This window comes from Coenobita brevimanus, chromosome 88 (assembly GCF_032717465.1).
Source record: "Coenobita brevimanus isolate Jiangsu-jjx chromosome 88, ASM3271746v2, whole genome shotgun sequence".
Taxonomy (NCBI): domain Eukaryota; kingdom Metazoa; phylum Arthropoda; class Malacostraca; order Decapoda; family Coenobitidae; genus Coenobita; species Coenobita brevimanus.
The window spans coordinates 19,659,395-19,678,641 of record NC_137041.1 but is presented as its reverse complement, the minus strand read 5'-3'; the positions used below and the strand labels follow the sequence as shown (position 1 = coordinate 19,678,641).

Genomic DNA, 19,247 nt, shown 5'->3' with positions numbered 1-19,247 from the left:
TAAATTAACATGCAATGAATTTAGCAGTTTGAATAATAGTAGATGGAATTAATTACATAAGTCTGTGGGGTATGGAAGCGGTGCTGCTTGAGACGTTGTGGGGAGGGAGTGGCGGTGAGAAACAGAATATACCTGACTAATCCACAGAATTTGCTTCGCGACATGCCTTTAAAAAATCAGTAACAGGCCATTCTCCCCGTACCAGCTAAGCCACTGGCCTGTCTGCCACTTACCGGCGACGAGGATGTGCCATCACTGCACCACTGCCTCCCGCTGCCGCTGCTAAGTTGCCACAACAGCCGGCCAGACAAACGGTAGTGCCAGTTGGACGGTGGAATGTGTGCTTAGTAGTGATAACAAAGTGCTATTGTCACTCTCGCCACGGGTCTCGTTGAATAACTCGGTCGGTTGGAGTCAGATTTTACTTGGCTCTGTGATACGATCCTCTCTGGGTGGTACTAGAGACTGAGAAGCTCTATTTTTAATCCTCTCGTGGTCACTGTGCACCTTACTTATATTGTTGCACCCGACCAAAAGACTAATCATGAAGCTTCATTCAATTTCAGGAAGCTCCATATTGTGAAACTGAATGCTTGTAAGTGCTACAAAACGACAGAAGCTCTATGCATCTGGTTCTTATCGGTAAGATAGCAGGTAATCTGAAAAACACTCATAGCTTTAGTGATATCTTTAAATCAATAACATCACCGTGCGCTCACACATCTCTTCCAACCAAACATGTCACATTTCTGCCACCCAGACAGACTCTTTGCGGATGATACATTTTATCTAACACCTAGGGAGAGAGTTTCATTACGTCCAAACCAATGATCTGACACATAGCTCATTAAACTGAGCGTGTGGAAGCTTTTCTTTTTTAATTGACGGGGGGGGGGGGTGATGAGGGTTCTTTTTCAAATTCACAACATTCCCATCGAATAAGTAAAGCTATAATATATGTTGACTCTTGATAATCCTTCGTCTAGTCGCAAACAACAGAATTAAGTACACACACTATTCCAAATTATATATCCATGCAATCTGAACATAATAGTTTTGCTAACAAAAATTTTGACCGGTGAAATTCAGTAAACCTACGCAGGCTGTGACTTCAGGGTCATTGTATGTTGTTGAGACAGTATCTGAGAGTGTAAAATGGCATTTCATATGTTAAAGATTACCAATTACTCCTAAGTCCAAAAGTAAATTATATCGACTTATAAATTCTAATACTGATGTATGGTGTAAGTAAAGGATATTACACTTTTTGAATAGTATGTACACATCTTTTTTTCTTCTTTCTCGTAGTTTTTTGTCTTTTAACGATATTGAAAGCAGTGGTAACCAGATACTGACAACGGTGTTATGACTGTTGATGATGGAAGACTGCTATACACAACTTCCTTACCCAGCCGTGTTTTAGTAATGCAAATGATGAACTTCCCATGCTAACATATGACACTAAAATTTTTAAGGAAGAGATCACGTCCTGCTTGCTGGAACTCTCTCGACGGTAGTCAGGGATATGGGTAGGGTGCTGTACAAGCTGCTCTAGGTCATTAAGGATAGTAAAGATGTAGGCTTGGTCACCATATGGGTCAGCAAAGGAATAGGAGAGCCAAAGATTGTGATGAACATTGAAATAATGTAGAACGAAGAAATCAGCAAATAGAAAAATTAATAGGTTTTGTTCTATTTTAGAAGTAAGACAGTAAAAAAAAAAAAAAAAAAAAAAGAGCATGGTTAGTTAAATTAGGGGATAAGAAAACAGCACAGCTATATTAAGTCAGAGAATTACAGGTGAGCTGAAGCCAGAGAGTTGAGAATTCAAAAGATTCAAGTTCAGGAACACGAGAGCAGGGTATCATGTTGTGTACATATACACAACATCCACCTTTGGCTTTGGAGTGAGTATTGATACAGTAGCTGGAGAATGCAGAGAAAGGTTTTCTGTCAGTCGCTTCAGACAGTTTAGTCTCACTGAGGAAGAGAAGCTGAGGGTTAGAGGGAGAGGGGTGTTGTTCAACAGAGAGAAAATTAGAGGAAGGGCCACCAATGTTGCAGAAACGAACATACAGTAGAGTGAGTCAGACAGTGGTTCCATGCATCACACTCTGCCTCCCCCCCCCCCCCTCAGGGACTCCGAGGCTGGGTGTTAAGATGCCATTTTTTCTGAATTAAAATAAGAAGTGTGGTATTCTTACCGTATCTAACGCGGTGAAGAGAGAAAGAGAGAGAGAGAGACAGAGAGAGAGAGAGTATAGGAGAAAGAGAGAGGCACAAGGATGCTGACACGGTGTTTATATGTATGTACGGTCGCATCATCATAACATTCATTAGCCTAGCTATAATGAACACCAGGCCTTAGAATAGGCGCTATGGGCGAGTGTGGGGGCAGTGTGTGGGTAGTCAGGGACGAGTGAGGGACGAAGTGATGTCGATCCTTGGATTTATTAGACGGAGACTCCAAAATGGGGGAGTCCAAGCGATGTGCGACTCCACGTCCATCCCGTGAAAGTGTTACTGATGTGAGGATATTGCGCCCGCGAGGGACTAGTGTTGTGCACTTCACACCTCTACCCACACACTGATACTGTTAGACGAGAATTGGACCCGCCACAAGTGAGTTGCCCTTGCTTACTTTAAGAATGTTTATTGATCTGCACGTGGTTGATATCACGACATAATCCAATTATAAATGTAGGAAAGTAAGGACGAGAATTAAAGCAAGATGTGTATACGAGGTAAACTTTAGTAAATTGTAAATATGTGTATAACAATGACGAGTGATGCCATTATAGCATACTGAGATAGTAAAATTGCAATTCCAGGTATGCCCGAATAAATAGTCGAGTCCAGCTAGGCGGGTTTCATTACCCGTTTCCCCCTCCAAGAGTGCAGGCGATTACAGTCATACTTGGGGTCCGTTGGTTGGGGGAGCGGGCCCGACCACGACCTACGACAGCGCTGGGGGTGTTAAAGTCTACGGAGGCGGCCTACCTACGATCGGCGACACCGCCACTCGGGACATCTTGGATTGTGAGCAGGAAGACTCCACAGGACCGCGAGTGTTGATTAGCAACTTTACTCAGGCGATTGAAAGCCGGGAGCTGATACATTACGTCTGGTGCATTGTAAGGAAAAATACGTTAGTTTACGTACTGGGTAGGAACTTCTCGCCCGTGTGCCAGATGATGTTAAATAATCGTGACACGTTAAATATGAGAAATGTGAGTGTAATATTCAGGAGGTCGGTACTGATATTGTAACGTTGCTTATATGCTATAATGTTGTGAATTAAAACTAACTAGTGCACCTTGGATTTTAAGAGTTGTGATTGATACTAGGCTCTCAGTGAGAAATGTGAGTGTAATATTCAGGAGGTCGGTATTGATATCGTAACATCACTTATATGCTATAAGGTTGTGAATTAAAACTAATTAGTGCACCTTGGATATTAAGAGTTGTGATTGATACTAGGATGTTATAGAGAAGGTTATGGTGTGCCACTATACTTTAAAGGCTAAACTTAGCTCTCGCTGTCTGGCTGTTTGGAGTGTGATGGGATAAACGTTGCATGAACGAGAGTGTGACTAAGAGAGTTTTATGAAAAAAAAAAAAAAAGGAAGAGGGGGCGGAACCTAACATACCAGGCGGAACCCAACCTAACATACCGTGCAGAACCCAACCTAACATACCGGGCGGAACATACCAGGTGGAACATTTCGGCATGGACAACCCAGAAGGAAAGGAACGTGCGGAACATGACAGGCAGAATGTAACCCATGGAATGGGTCAAAGGATAGTCGAGGAGGCAAGGGAAACAACGGGGGGAGAGGAGTACGAGACGGAGGCTGCGGGGACGATGATGGAACAAAGAGAGGAGGAGAGGGACGAATCTGGGATGCAAGAATGCTTAGAGAAGTGGCCAGCAGTTGAAGGCAGACTGGCTGAGGCACGTGAGAACGTGTGCATGAGAGCCCTCCTGCTGACTGCAAACCCTGCAAGAACAGAACAAGGCGATCCATGATCACTTGACACAGTTGGAGAACTTGATGGGAATGGAAGGGAGGAACGAGATGAGCTTCAGCCACAGGTGCAGCCAGAGACAGTAGCAGTACATGAAGGATGGGGAAAGAGGCCAAGACATTGTGATGGCACGGAAGACAAACAAATGTGGGAGACTAGGGGAACCCAGCAGGGGGAGCAGGAACAGATGAAAGGGGCCGTGACTCTACATCAAGAAGAGTCAACAGTTAGTGGACCAGGGCCAGGGTGGCAGAGGTCAGGGAATCCGAAACTGACTAGATCAGGAACGAAGAGCTGACATGCACTGCCCTTATGGGCATGGAGGTGATAGCTTCTGGCTTGAAGGAATTGATTGAAACTATGAAGTTGCCACAGACCCAACTACCAACCTTCGAAGGGAATAGCAGGAGGGAGTATTGGGAGTTCATTCGTGTATTCGAACAACACATAGGGAGGGCCGCAATCCCAGAGGAATATAAGCTGCAGAAGCTCATGCAAGCATGTGCAGTGCCTGTCAGGAACACACTACAAACATGCAACTATTTGGACCCAAGAGAGGGTTATGAGAAGGCGATGGCCATATTGGAGGACAGATACAGAAACAGACATCAGTACATCCGAGAGATTGTGGAAGGAATACTTGAAGGGCCCATGATCAAAGGTGAGGATGAGGGTGGCCTTAGAAAATTCGGCGACGAGTTAGGGTCTTGTATTCTGAGTCTGGAGACTATCGGGAGATTGCAGGAGTTGGACACCATTCGCTCGATGGATGTGCTGTTGCGTCGGTTGTCTGAAAGAGCACTTATGCGGTATGAGGATGAAACTTATGCCCACAACAAACGATACGGGTATTATCCCAGCGTTAAATGGTTGAAAACTTTTATCCTGGAGAAAGCGGACAGAGTGTGTGTGAGGAGGAGAACCAAGGAAAGGGGAGCAACCACCAAGCGATCCACCGAGGTTGGTGTCAGAGGGAATCCAAATGGGCGTGTGATCGGTTTGGCCACCACTGGTGATGATGAACCTGCGAGCAAGAGAGACTTGTGTCGGCTGTACGGGGGGCTGCACACCTGGTGGGTTGCAAGAAATTCCGTGCCATGAGAGCTGAAGAAAGGAGGGCCACAGTCAGATGGCTCAAATACTGTTATGTTTGCTTGAACGATACCCACTTGGCAGCTGAGTGCCGGGCCTCAGTATTGTGACATAGAGGGTTGCACTGGGAAGCATTCACAATGGATACACCCGACTGGCCCCATAGGGCAAAGGCAGGAGTCCCGTTACCATTGGGAACCCAGGAAGGGAGACGGAGCAAAGCCACAGATGGAGGGTGAGAGGAAACCGAGAGATGATCGTTGTTGATACACTCAGCAGGAGGAGGCGCATGGAAGCAAGCAGGGAGTACACAGAGCAGAGCCAGAGAAGAGAAGTGTTTCCTGTGGACAGACCGACAAACGTGATGAGGCAAGCATGGAGGGAACACTTAAGAGGCCCAAGCTCGAAAGGGGCAAAGGCGAGAATGAATGACTCACCGCTACGGCAGGAACAGCGCGGATACACGGCAGCTTCGCAAGGAGGCGTTGCCCATTATTGACGTGAAGGTAGCTAGTAAAGGCTCGGATGCCGTAGTCTGGACGAGAGCACTTTTGGACTCTCGCAGCAACCAAACCTTCTGTACGACCCAGTTGGCAAGCAGGCTGGGGGCACCATGGAGAACCGTATGGGTAACACTAGACACTATAACTCAGGTGACGGTGCAGTGAACTGAAGAGATAGACTTGGTAGTTAGCAGCGGGCGTTCCTGTAAACCGAACCGGAAGATATCACTGCATGGGGTGATTGTCACGCAGTGACTCCCTGCAACGCTGAATGTTTCAGTAGCCTCTGTACAGGACACGGCACGATGGAGTCATTTAGCGGGAATAGAGCCACTGAACATGTACGAAGGTGAGGTGCAACTACTGATTGGTCTTGATGCTCTGCAAGCATCGATGCCCTTGGAGGTCAGGGCAGGGAGTAATGGAGAACCCTTTGTGATAAGGACACTGCTGGGATGGACCGTCAGTTGACCTGTACGACCTCATGCTGATGTAGAAGACAGACCAGAGGAGGTAGGATGTGTGGCTGTAATGGACAACAATTCCCAGGAAACACGATTGGAGGAGAAAGTATGACAGTTTTGGGAACTGGATGCAAGTTACTTGAAGAAGGGAGATGGCCTGTCCATTGAAGACAACAGGGTGATAAAATTGTGGTCAAGCACAGCGACAAAGGTGATGGGGCACTACTAGCTCCCTATACTATTCAGACGAAATCCACCCAAGCTCCCAGACAACAAGTTAATGGCTTTGAGGAGGTTAGAGGGCCCGAAGAAGAGGCTGCTCAGAGACCCGCCCTTACGCCAGCGCTACGCAGAAGAGATGCAGCTGCTGCTAGATAAAGGCTACGCCGAATCGGTGCCTCATAATGAACTTCACACAAGGCCTCATGTGTCCTGGTATCTGCCACACCATCCAGTGATAAACCCAAACAAGCCTGAAAAGGTGCGCATCGTATTCGACTGTGCAACAGAATGTGGGTCGGTGTCTTTAAACAGCCAGGTGCTACAAGGGCCTAATCTAAATAACAAACTGCTGGGGGTACTCCTCCAGTTTCAAGTTTCGCCAAGGGTCAGTGGCCCTCATGGTGGACATAGAGGCTATGTTTCACCTGGTCAAGGTAGCTCCGGAACACAGGGACGCCCTACGATTTCTTTGGTGGCCGGAAGGGGATTTACAGCAGACCCCCCTGACATACTGGATGACAGTGTACCTTTTTCGTGGGGTCTGGAGTCCTTCATGTGCCTCATATGCTTTAGAATGAACCTTTCTAGATCACAGAGATGTATGTCCTGACAACATGGTGGATGCCCAGCAGAATTTTTATGTGGACGACCTGCTTATCTCAATGCAATCTGCTGACGATGGAATAAGGTTGGCAGAACAACTGCGACACGTCACCTCACTGGGCGGCTTCAGACTCACCAAGTGGGCGAGCAACAGTAAGGAATTACTCGAATCCATTCCCGAATCAGAGAGGCATAAGGAAGTAAAGGAGATCGACATAGAACGCAAGCCTTTTCTTACGGAACGGGCAATTGGAGTAAGATTGGACCTAGAGAAGGACCAAATGGCAGTGGTCATCAAACACTTTGAGCAAGGGGGGTCAGTTACAAGGAGGGATCTCTTGTGTGTAATCAGCTCAGTATATGATCCGCTTGGATTCCTTGCACCATTCCTCATTCGCGCCAAGGTCATCTTCCAAGAAGAGTGCAGGAGGAAGAAAGGGTGGGACGAGGCTATATCTGACAGCAATGAGGTGCAGTGGTGATGGTGGCTGGTAGAATTAACTCACCTCGCAGATTTCAGGATACCACAGTGCTATGACCCAAGAAGTGCAAAGGGAATGTCATTTCAATTACATCACTTCTGTGATGCTTTGCAAGTGGCGTATGGAGTAGTATCATACCTGAGGATCTCTGATGGGACTGGAGACGCTCACTGTGCTTTCATCTATGGAAAGGCCAAGCTGGCCCTGCTAAAACAGCTGACTATACCCCGTCTGGAGGTATGTGCTGCTGCTTTGGCTGCCAAGGTTGACGAGACATTAAGGCACGAGCTGTCGGTCGACATGGGAGGGTCTGTCTTCTGGACAGACAGCGTGATAGTACTACAGTATATACGTAACACAGAGAGGCGGTTTCACACGTTCATAGCCAATCGAGTGGTGGCCATACATGAACAATCAGAAGTGACTCAGTGGAGGCATGTGGGTTCAATACTGAACCCAGCAGATGACGCAACATGAGGACTGAGTTGCTACGAACTGAACAGAGGGTGTAGATGGATTGAAGGGCCCGACTTTCTCCGGCAAGAGAACAATCACTGGCCGCAAGAGCCCCGACTTATACTTGACCTGGAGACAGGCCCAGAGATAAAGGGGGATGCTACAACTATGGCAATAGGGGCTAAGCATGGAGAAGACCCGCTGGCGAGATTGTGGTCCAGATATTTGTCCTGGCACAGGCTGCTGCGGGAAGTTTCATGGATTAGAAGGTTTTTGTATTGGAGGCAAATGGGAGGACCAAGGCAAGTTGACAAATCAAGACAGGGTGAGTGAGCTCCGAGCATCTCGAGCAGCAGTGTTGGGTTGTGTACAACGGGAATATTATGAACCCGAGATAAAGGATCTGAAAGAGTGGAGTGCACTTAGGAAAACAAGCCCACTGTTCCCGCTGGAGCCGCACCTGGGGGAGGACGGACTCCTCCGTGCTGAAGGACGGTTGGAGAAAGTCCCCTTGATGACCGACAGCAAATACCCCGTGCTGTTGCCACGGGACCACCATGTCACGGAGCTAATAGTAAGAGAAACCCATGAGAACAAGGCTAGACCCTCAGGAAGAGAACATACACTAGCAGTAATGCGCCAAGAGTTCTGGGTGCCCAAGGGACGAAGGCTGATTGACCGTGTGCTAAAACGGTGTCTCGTTTGTCGCCGAGTCAGTTGGAAGGAGTCACTGCAAAGACAAACTAACCGCCCTGCTGACAGGGTATGCGTGGTGAAGGCATCTTTCACACACACAAGTGTGGACTGCTTTGGACCATTCAGTGCAAAGCAGGGTAGGAAATGGGTGAAGCAGTGGGGTTGTCTGTTCACATGCCTGAACTCAAAAGCCATACACCTGGAGATTCTTGATGGACTAGACGCTGATTCATTCCTCAATGCAATAACGTGCTTCTTGGCAAGGAGGGGTGTACCAGAGCGCATTCGTTCCGACAATGGAACAAACATGATTAGAGCAAATAAGTAGCTCTGGGCCGCAGCTCTCAGCTGGGAGAGGAATGACAAGTTCCACAATGCACTGTTCAGGAAGGGAATTGAGTGGGGGTTCAACCCACCGCATGCATCGCACATGGGCGGTGTATGAGAGTGACAGATTCAGACAGTCAGGAAGGTCTTGCAAGCGATAGTAGGCGCGCAAGTTGTGGACGATGAGCGACTCCACACATTCTTTTGCGAAGTGGAGGAGATACTCAACAGAAGGCCCATCACCCCGACCTCCAATCACATAAGCGACCTCGAAGCACTTACTCCATTGCATTTCTGTGCCCTAGGACTGTATCTCACTGCCCGTTAGGAGGTAAGGCCGAAGAGCCTGTAGGGGACATCTACCGGAAGAGTTGGAAGCATGCACAGTTCCTAGCGGACCAGTTTTGGAAGCGATGGTTGAAGATGTACTTACCAGCCTTATGACAACGCCAGAAGCATTTCAAGCAGTTGCATAATTTCCAAGTATGGGACCTGGTATTGGTGACGGATTGGAATGTACCCAGTAATCAATGGGTTCTGGGAAGACTGGTAGAGGCGAATCCCGATGATGATGACGTGGTGAGGCATGTCAAGGTCAGGATGTCCACACGCAAAACCCTAACATGCCCTGCGAACAAGCTGTGTCTGCTGGAAGGGAGCTGTAAGAGAAAGTGTATATGGTATTGGTCGTAACCGACCAACAGGGGGAGTCTTACCACATCTAACGTGGTAAAGAGAGAAAGAGAGAGAGAGAGACAGTGTAACTTGCAATACTTTGGTGATAGAACAGCTGGATAAGGAGTTTATTACGAGCTCACAACAAAATAGTCTGCCCTACTTGAGTGTCTGCTATGAACTGATGCAATAACGCCTTCGCCCAGGCTTGGGCTCTGGGAAAGTATGCTAGGTCAGCAAGTTTAGTGGGGGCATGTATGCATTGGGGGGGGACATATATACATCGGGGGTAGAAATATTGTGGAGGGGGTACACGATTCCCCCGGGTAGCTGAGATGGTGGCTCCTGACACCAGGAGTTATATGGGGTTTGATTATAGGATTAAGGCAAGGTCGGGGAGGTTTGTACAAGGGATAAGTATGAGACAGGGGCAGTAGGGGAGACATGGCCATGTTGAGGGGAGGGAATTAGAAGGATATATACAGATAAGATATACAAGGAGTAATAGGGATGCGTCCAGTAAGGGTCGAAGGTATACATAGATATAATGGGGATTATACAATAATAGTGTGATACATGATAAACAAGGAGTAGATATGAGAGTTCTATTGGTGTTCTTCGTTCATTTTTTTTTTTTATGTATTTTCTGTAGGATACACTGTCACGCAGTAATGCACTAAAGAAATACCATCATTTTCTAGTAGGCAGAGTTCTGTTCACAGTTTGGTTAAGTGTCAGATGGCATTGGTAGTCACTGAATGTGAGGGCACTAAGTACGGGGAGTCTACGTCGTGTGTAGGGCGTACTATGCCTGTAGCGACTCTGATTTCCTGGAGTCGACGTTCCATTTTTCTGACACAACAATGCACTGCACATATGATAAGTAGAAAACCTATGAAAGCGATAACCACAGGGGGAAACACAACTGTTGGATGAACCCATAAACGGCTGAAGGCCAGAGAAAATTGATCCATAATGAAGTCACTGGCATTGAGGAATGTTAGCATGCGCAAGTTAGGGGAGGTGATGGTAATGTTGGCAGATGGTAGGGTTGAAGGCATGTCGATTGGTTGAAAGATGTCATAGGAGTGTTTACGGACAGCATGGTGATAGTGAGTGGAGTAAGTGATGACGGACTCTGATTTGATGGTACAATAGTCAGGTGCTTTGTAGAGACCACTAGCGGGGAAGGATCGAACCGAAGAACCATGACACATGATTGTGACAGAGATGGGAACAGCAAAGAAGAAGTACTGGACATGGTTGAGGTGAGCATGGTGGACCGGGAGGTCAGGAGCTGGGACAAAAGAACAGGCCGAGTAGATGGAATGGTTGCGAACTAAAGCAGACTCACAGGGTGTAGCACTGCTAGGGAAGATAGCAAAAAGGTGGGCAGCACAGAGACGAGAGGTCGGAGTAAGGGAGGAACATTTCTAGAGGTCTGTGGAAGAAAGGAAAGCAACTGAAAGATGATCATGGGAGAAGAGGAAATATTCTGAAGGAACAGAGACTTGTAACAAGGAGTTGTTGAGGCGGAAAGGGAAGGGAATGATGTGGAAAAGGTTAAAGGTTATGGCAGAACGGAGAGGAATATGGACGACGACGTATGTGGTGAGAAGAGTGGCTTCGAGAACAGGATAATAATATTTGACGGAGGAGTAGGGGAGGACTGGGGATAGACCGAAGGTGGAGTGAGCCCATTCCAGAACAGAACGGAGAGCTGAGACAGGTACTAAGTCGGCAGTGACACGTCCATTTATAGCATCGACCAGGATACGAACCAAGGTAGAGACTTGAGACATGAGAGAGTCAATGGCAAGTTGGAGATTATCCATGTTGAGTTTGAGGTAGAAGAACTGAGAGATAACGTTGAGATCTGAAAGGTGGCGTTGTAAGATATCGGTGAAATTGTTTAGAGTGGACGTGACTTCATTTAGGTGGGTCGTGAACTTCTGTAACATAGTGTGTTGGATTTTAATGACTCGGCGTTGGGATTCTAGAGCTGAAGCTAAATGAGTGAGATCAGATTTGAAGCCAGAAATGTCACGGGCTGTACCAACGCCAAACAAGCCACTCAGAATCTCACCGCTGAAGTCGAAGAGACCTCGTTTCACACGAGAACAACCAACGGGTGTCTGAATGGAAAATGTGTCATTGAGCTCAGTGAATCTTTTACTTATTTATTGCAATTGCCAGGAGAGTGGTAGGAAAAGGTTATAGAGATATTCATTTGGGTTGTGTGTCCCCATGATGGCCGTGAGATGGGTCGTGATTCCGTGGAGCTGGTGTGCATAGGCAGGTAGGGCAATGGCGACGTCGGCCAGGGGCACAAGATCGTAGCACAGGGAGACCTTGCCTCCTGAGCCGACCAAGGCCCCGGGACGTACTCCACCATTGTCCTGACCTGACCCAGTCCCCAGGAGGGTCAGCACTGCCAGCAGGGAGATCGCTAACATCGTACCTAGAAAATCAGGGTAGAGTTAATGGGGGAGGTCTTGAAGAGGTTGATGGGCAGAGCGCAGTTTGGACCGATAGTGAGTGGTTGATGAATGAGTAGGTGGAGGTGGAGATGAAGGAGACTGAGGGATAGGTGGAGACAGAGTAGATTGAGGGATGTGTGGAGGGGAAGGGGAGTCAGGAGGTTGTGTAAGTGACTCTTCCAACACGAGGCCACGGGGTGCTCGCTTTAAGTCATCGACGTGGACCCATCTGGTGTCCTTAGTGAACAGGTCCTGGAGGTGAAATATGTTGCCTTGTTGAGTGAGGACGCGGTGGGGCCCTGTAAATTTGTCATCCAACTTAGAGGAACGCGTATGGGAATGAGCAAAGACAAGATTGCCTACAGTGACAGTGATAGGAGAGGCGGATTTATGTTGGCGCTGCAGCATGTCCTCCTGAGAGGAAGCCAAAGTGGATTGGACATACTGGTGGATTGTTTGGAAGTTGGCCAATTTTAGTTTAACATAATCATCCAGGTTGTAGATGGGTTCTGGCTTTGAGGATAAGAGAGAGTATGGGAGGTCCTTGTCAAAACCAAAGAGGACGAAGAAGGGAGATTCAGCAATGGAGGCATTGATGGAGCTATTGATTAAGGACGCCACTTGGGGAATCCAGTCATCCCAGGACGAACTATGGGAGCCTAGATGTCTGAGGCACTCTAAGATTTTTCGGTTGTGGCGTTCTACAAAGCCATTGGAAGCCGGATGGTTAGGCACGACATTGCACTTACTGATATGAAAGCGGCTACAGATCTCATCGAGAAGGCTATTGTTGAACTCTGTACCGTTGTCAGTAAGAATGGTATGAGGGGTACTGAACGGGCAAATTACATGATCTACAAAGGCACATGCAACGCTCTGCGCGGTCTTGTCGGAGAGGGGTACGAGGACACAGTAGCGGGAGAAGTGATCGACCGCTACGAACAAGTACTCAGCACCAGCTTCCGTGAGAGGTAGTTTTAAGAGATCGATTGAGACAGTTTCCCATGGTCGTGACGGGATTGGGTATTGTTAGAGAGGTGCAGGTAAGCCGGTTGATCCTTTGTGGTGGTGGCAGGAGAGGCAAGAGTCACAGTGGGCATTGATATCGTGGCGCATGGTTGGCCAATAGTATTTGAGACGTGCTTGGCACAAGCATCGGTCTTGACCTGGATGGGAAGCTTGAAGGGTATTATGAACAATGTGAAGAATCTTTGGTATCAGGGCAGTGGGGACAACAAGTTGGCGTACTTCGCGATTGGGTATGTCTTTGCCTGTTAGTAGTGTTTTCCTGTACAAGAGATCATCATCTAGCATGAACTCATCTAGTGATACTGGCAGAGTAGGTAAGGTCGAGGCATCGCCAGATTCTAGGAAATAAATGACTGTGGACCAGACGGGGTCTTGGCGCTGAAAGTTTTGAACAACTTCTGACGTTAGTGTAGTGTTTTCAGTTACTTCGGGCTGCAGTGATGTTATAGCTGCTGCTATGTGACGTGAGAGTGCGTCTGCGACTACATTAAACTTGCCTGGTACATACTGAAAAGTAGGATTAAAGTCCTGGATGATGACGGACCATCTAGCTAACCTACCTGTTAGGTTGCTGTTCTTGAACAAATCACATAGTGGAAGGTGGTCTGTTTGGATATGCGCTGGATAACCATAGACTATATCTCTGAAATGTTTCAAGGGCCAGACTACCGCTAGCGCTTCGAGATCTGTGACACTGTAGTTACTTTCAGCGGTTGTAAGGGTGCAACTAGCATACGCTATTACACACTTCCTTGATGCTTCATCGAGTTGCATCAAAACGGCACCAAGTCCAGTGCCTGAGGTGTCTGTGCAGAGAAGGAAGGGTGTGGTATAATCAGGGAATGCTAGAACAGGGGCAGTTACAAGAGCTGTCTTTAGCTTTTGGAAAGCCTGTGACTGGTCGTTAGTCCAAACAAAGGGCACATTCTGCTTGAGTAAGTGGGTCAGAGGAGCGGCGATCTTCGCATAATTCTGTATGAATCTACGATAATAGCCACTGAGGCCCAGGAAACTTCGTACAGCTTCGATAGTGCTAGGTTCTGGGAAGTTAATAATCGCCTTAGTTTTATCCTCATTAGTATGAATGCCTTGTGCATCTACGACATGGCCTAGGAATTTTATTTTCTTTCGCAAGAAGTCACATTTAATGAGACTGATTTTCAGGCCTGCGAGCTGGAGGGGTTCAAAGACTTGCCGGAGCTTGGTGAAATGGTCAGGGATGGATTTACTCACAACAATGATATCATCTAGGTAAGCAAAAAGAGAGTGTCCCATCATACCGCTGAAGACTGAATGGATAAGTCGAATGAACACGGAAGGAGCATTTCTCAGATCAAAAGGGAGTCTCTTTAATTGAAAATGTCCGGAAGAGGTGCTAAAGGCTGTAACTGGGCGAGAGGATTCTTCCATTTCGACTTGCCAGTACCTGCTGAGGAGGTCTAAAGATGAAAAGACTACGTTATTTTCACCAAGGGATTCTAGCAAATCAGGGAGGACGGGTAATGGGAAACGGTCTGGAACGGTGACAGAATTGACCTTACGATAGTCGACTACTGGTCTAAAGTTGCCATCCTTCTTTGGTACTAAGAAAAGTGGGCTATTCCATGGACTGACGGAGGGTTCAATAATGTCCTGGTCTAACATGTTCTGTACCATTTGATCTGTCTGCTTTCTCTGGCTGTGAGGAAATCGATACGCTGGTATGTAAATCGGCTGAGTTCCTGGTAGTAGTTCAATCGTATGTTTGACAAGGTCTGTTCTACCCATCGGTTCACCGGGTAAGGCAACCACATTTCTGTACGAGCTCAGAAGGTCGAGGAGTTGAGGCGTATTTTCTGGGAAATCTGTGCAATGAGATGTGAGAGAATATCGGGTGAATATGGCAGCGCAGATCCCGTAGAGTTAATAGTACATACACCAATTGGTGTACTATCATCAGTCTGAATAGTAGGAATTGAGGAATCCTGGCACACCTTTACGGCCGCTGGGTATACTAGGAAGTCTCCAATCTTTACACCACTTTTAGTTTTAGTGGAGCATTTGTGACATTGAGCAAGTACAGGTAGCATAAACTGTCCTCTAAGACTGTACACCACGCTGACTCATAAGTCAAGCCATTCACACAACACGTCTCAGGTAGGGTTAGTACATCCACTCCTTCTTTTGCACCGGCAACACAAACAGAGACTTTGGTGAGCTCATGCGGTAACAAAATTGTGCGCGTATTCGTTACTGCACGTTTCGTCTCTGCGTGTTGGAGAAGATCATGCACAATAGGTAACTGAGACATGTCTGAGTCAGCGATAGTGTTGTCGGGAGAGGAGGTAAGAGCCATTTCCGAAGGCTGAGATGATATATCAGTAGACATTGAGGAATTTATGTCCTTGCTCGCAGTCAGTAAAGGAATGATCTCTGTATTCTCAGATGATGATAGTGGTGGTTTGGGCTTGGCTGGACTTTTTGGTAGTGATAGGGACAGAGGTAACTGAAGGTCTGATTTGATCGTAAGAACGGGACGTGGACAGTCCATACTGTAAACTGGGAATCCAGAAATGTCTATATTACCACAGGCAGGTAATAAGGCAATGGAGTGTTGTGCCATGGTGGAGAAACCAATAAGGGCATCTGCGGGATACTGCAAGTCATTAATGACATGAAATTCAATTGGGATAGGGGGCAAATCTCTGTGTAGTTTGACTTCAAGGGTGACTCTTCCCTTAACCTTAAACACTGAGCCTTCGACACCACATAGGCGAATGTCTGGTGGTTCTAGGAAACTGAAGTGGTTGTGATGTCGTTGAAGAAGATGTAAGGAATTGTCGGAGATCAGAGTTACTATAGATCCTGTGTCCAAGAAGAATGACGTTGGTATGTCATGACTGCATCTAAGAATGACTAAACCCGAGGATGTTATGGGACCTACATGGTGGATGGGGAGTTGGGCTTCTGGTTCTACGTGATATTGGTCCGATACGGGCGCGACGCTTCCCCCGACTGTTGGCGGTTGTGGTCCGACCCCCCCTCACGCCACATCAGGGGTGAGTTGTCATTGGCCTAAAGCCATGTACGTCATAATCGGGGTGGAGGAAGCGCTTCGCAGTTTTTTACAGGCCGCATTCAATTGATGTGATTAGGCATTTTGGCATAAAAATCAAATCGCATCAATTGATGCGATTAGGACTTAAGGGGTTAACTTCCATACTCAACTCCCTCTTTCTCATCACTGCTTTCAGTGAACTAACAACCTTCCTTCCCTGCTGTACCTTTTCACGCACTTTATCCCTCAAAGTTCCATCCTTACTCATCACACTATCCAAGTACTTAAATGCACTCACATTCTCCATATCCTAACCATCCAACCTCACTGTACATTCTGTAACTTCATTCCTCTCAAACACCATAACTTTATTTTTGTTTACATTAACTTTCAGCTTCCTCCTCCTACAGACTGTCCCAAATTCATTCACCAAACCTTGCAACTCCCATTCATCTTCACTCAACAATACTGTATCATCAGCAAACAGCAGCACTGGACTCTTCCACATCTCACCCTCATTCATTAGAGCCACCCCCACATCCACTGCCCTACCTTGCACCTCCTTTACAACCCCATCCATGTATATAATAAACTGCCATGGAGACATCACACAACCCTGTTTCAGTCCCACATTGAGATCAAAGAACTCACTCAGCTCACCATCCACTCGCACTATAGCCCTAGCTCCTTCGTACATACTGTACTCTCCAGAGCACTCAACAATTTCCCCTCCACTCCATATATTCTTAATACCTACCACATACCATGCCTATCTATTCTGTCATAAGCTTTCTCCAAGTCCATGAAGGCAGAATATACTTTCTTTCCCTTCTCTAGATACTTCTCCACTAAACATCTTAAAACAAATATCTGATCTACACACCCTTTTTCCTTCCTAAATCCCCCATGTTCTTCTCCAACTAGCTCCTCTGCCATATGCCTAACTCTATCAATGAGTATTCTACCATATAATTTACCAGTCACACTAAGAAGGCAAATACCCCTATGGTTACCTCATACTTCTCTCTCCCCTTTTCCTTTGTATAAAGGAACAATTATACCTGATTTCCAGTCCTCTGGAACCCTTCCCTCTTCCCAAGCCAATCTACACAACTTCCATATCCACTCCACAACAATCTCACCCCCATACCTCTGCATTTCACCACACACTCCATCAATTCGTGGGGCCTTTCCCAACTTGATATTCTTCATTGCTTCCACTACTTCCGCCCTACTGATCTCTTCCTCCCTTCTCTCATATCTTCTTCTCCCAGCCATTCCCCAACCACTTATACTCGCACTGCTCTCACTTTCTACATTCAACAAATCCTCAGAGTGCTCCTTCCATCCCCTCAATCTTATTTCTATCTTTCACTCCCCTACTATTTCCCCTTTCAAACTGCCTTACTTTCTTTACTTCCTTCCAAAACAATTTCTTACTCCCCTCCATTTCACACTTAGATTCCTCCCAAACTCTTCATCCACTTTCTTCTTACTCTCCTTCACCAGTCTCTTCACCTCCCGTCTCCTGCTCACATATACCTCTCTCTTCTCTCTCTCATCTTCTCCCCTACCTCTACTTGCTAACCATTCACTATATGCTTTCTTTTGTTCCACAGCTCGTTTCACCTCATCATTCCACCATGGTGTCCCTTGCACACCCTCACATCTCCTCCTCACTCCACAAACCACCTCACACGCTGCGCCTATCTCTTCCATGAATATCTTACATATGTTTTCCACTCGTTCCATCTGCTCTAGCTCATATCTTCCCAGTCTCTCTTCCACTATACTCCTTATATTCTGCCATTTTCTCACTATCTTGTAAATTCTCCACTCTTCTCACAGGAGCTGTGTCCTCCTGTTTTCCCCTTCGTCTCCTCAACCATTTTTTTTTTTTGCAGCTTTACCTTGGCCATCACTAAGTGATGGTTCGAGACTCCTTTCTCCCACCCTCTCCACACTCTTGCATCCAACACTTGTCTTCTCATTCGCTCATCCACACACATGCAGTCTATCATTACCTTTTGTTCAACAAGTTCACAATCCATCCTCCTCATTACTCTCCATGTATACCAGTGGATCATCTTATGCTGAAAGTAGGTGTTGGCTATTGCCAACCCCTTACCAGCACAGATGTCCACCAAAGCACTACCATTCCCATCTACTTCAGCTGGCACATCCCACTGACCAACCACTCCATCCACTCGTACATTCCCAACTTTGCCATTCATGTCTCCAATCAGAAGCACTCTCTCGCTCCTCTCATATTTGTCCATACGTGCTTCTACTCTTGCCCAAAACTCGTCTTTCACTCTTGCCACTTGGTCCCCTGTCGGAGCATACACACATACAATCGCCCATGCTTGTATACCTACTTTCCTCACCCATACAATCCTTGCACCCACTGTTCCATACTCTATTATATTCTCCTTCCACTTCTTGCTAGTCATCAGACATACTCCCTGTCTTGCCCACTCATTCTCATTAACTCCCACACATATACCTAAACCATATTCCCATTCTCTCACCCTTTCACCTTACCATTTAGTTTCAGTCAATCCACATATATCCACTTCTGCATCCTCAGGCACCTGAACAATCTCCCTCTCTTTCACTTCATCATTCACTCCTTTCACATTCCACATTCCCACCCTCAGATTGTCCTTTGTCCGTTCCTTAGTCGTCAACGTATGATCCGTCCTGGTCCAAGGACGCATATAATAAAAAATATTTCGTTCAAGTATATAGAGAGCAGTCAACAAATCGTTTCATATTATTTCCTTGCCTAAGTTTTGATGGGGTTCCTCATCATCATCACTCAGGACATGAGCTCATTACTTCCTCGACGCATGTGCGCACACACACACACACACACACACACACACACACACGAGTTCATTTAGCGCAATGCCGTATTATTAAGGATTTAAGTGATATTAGCTGCATCCGCTTGGTTGCAATAAATAATGCTGGACTGGAAATTCCCTTTCTGCATAGTGTATACTTCCACAGATCATAGTCTCATATCCACATGTTAAAGTTGGCACTAACACTCCCTCATGTAAGCCTCGTGCAGCTGCAACACTCAAGCCTCGGTTTCTTATCAAGGCCTTCATTGTACCAGCTACTTTTCTTCCTTGTGTCACTCT

The 19,247-nt window shown here is 46.7% G+C and overlaps 3 protein-coding genes across 3 annotated transcripts; all 3 read left to right on the top strand.

Moving 5' to 3' along the window:
* The first annotated feature begins 5,929 nt into the window (after positions 1-5,929).
* On the top strand, positions 5,930-7,395 carry LOC145411227 (uncharacterized). Its single transcript, XM_080281291.1, has 3 exons — positions 5,930-5,973; positions 6,335-6,744; positions 6,899-7,395. The coding sequence occupies exons 1-3, from the start codon at positions 5,930-5,932 to the stop codon at positions 7,393-7,395; spliced, it is 951 nt and encodes a 316-aa protein (XP_080137417.1).
* Positions 7,396-7,470: 75 nt separating this feature from the next.
* LOC145411226 (uncharacterized) lies at positions 7,471-7,872 on the top strand. Its single transcript, XM_080281290.1, has one exon. It carries the CDS (start codon positions 7,471-7,473, stop codon positions 7,870-7,872), a length of 402 nt encoding a protein of 133 aa, XP_080137416.1.
* Positions 7,873-8,038: 166 nt separating this feature from the next.
* LOC145411225 (uncharacterized) lies at positions 8,039-8,875 on the top strand. The gene has a single exon (XM_080281289.1). It carries the CDS (start codon positions 8,039-8,041, stop codon positions 8,873-8,875), a length of 837 nt encoding a protein of 278 aa, XP_080137415.1.
* Positions 8,876-19,247: the final 10,372 nt, after the last annotated feature.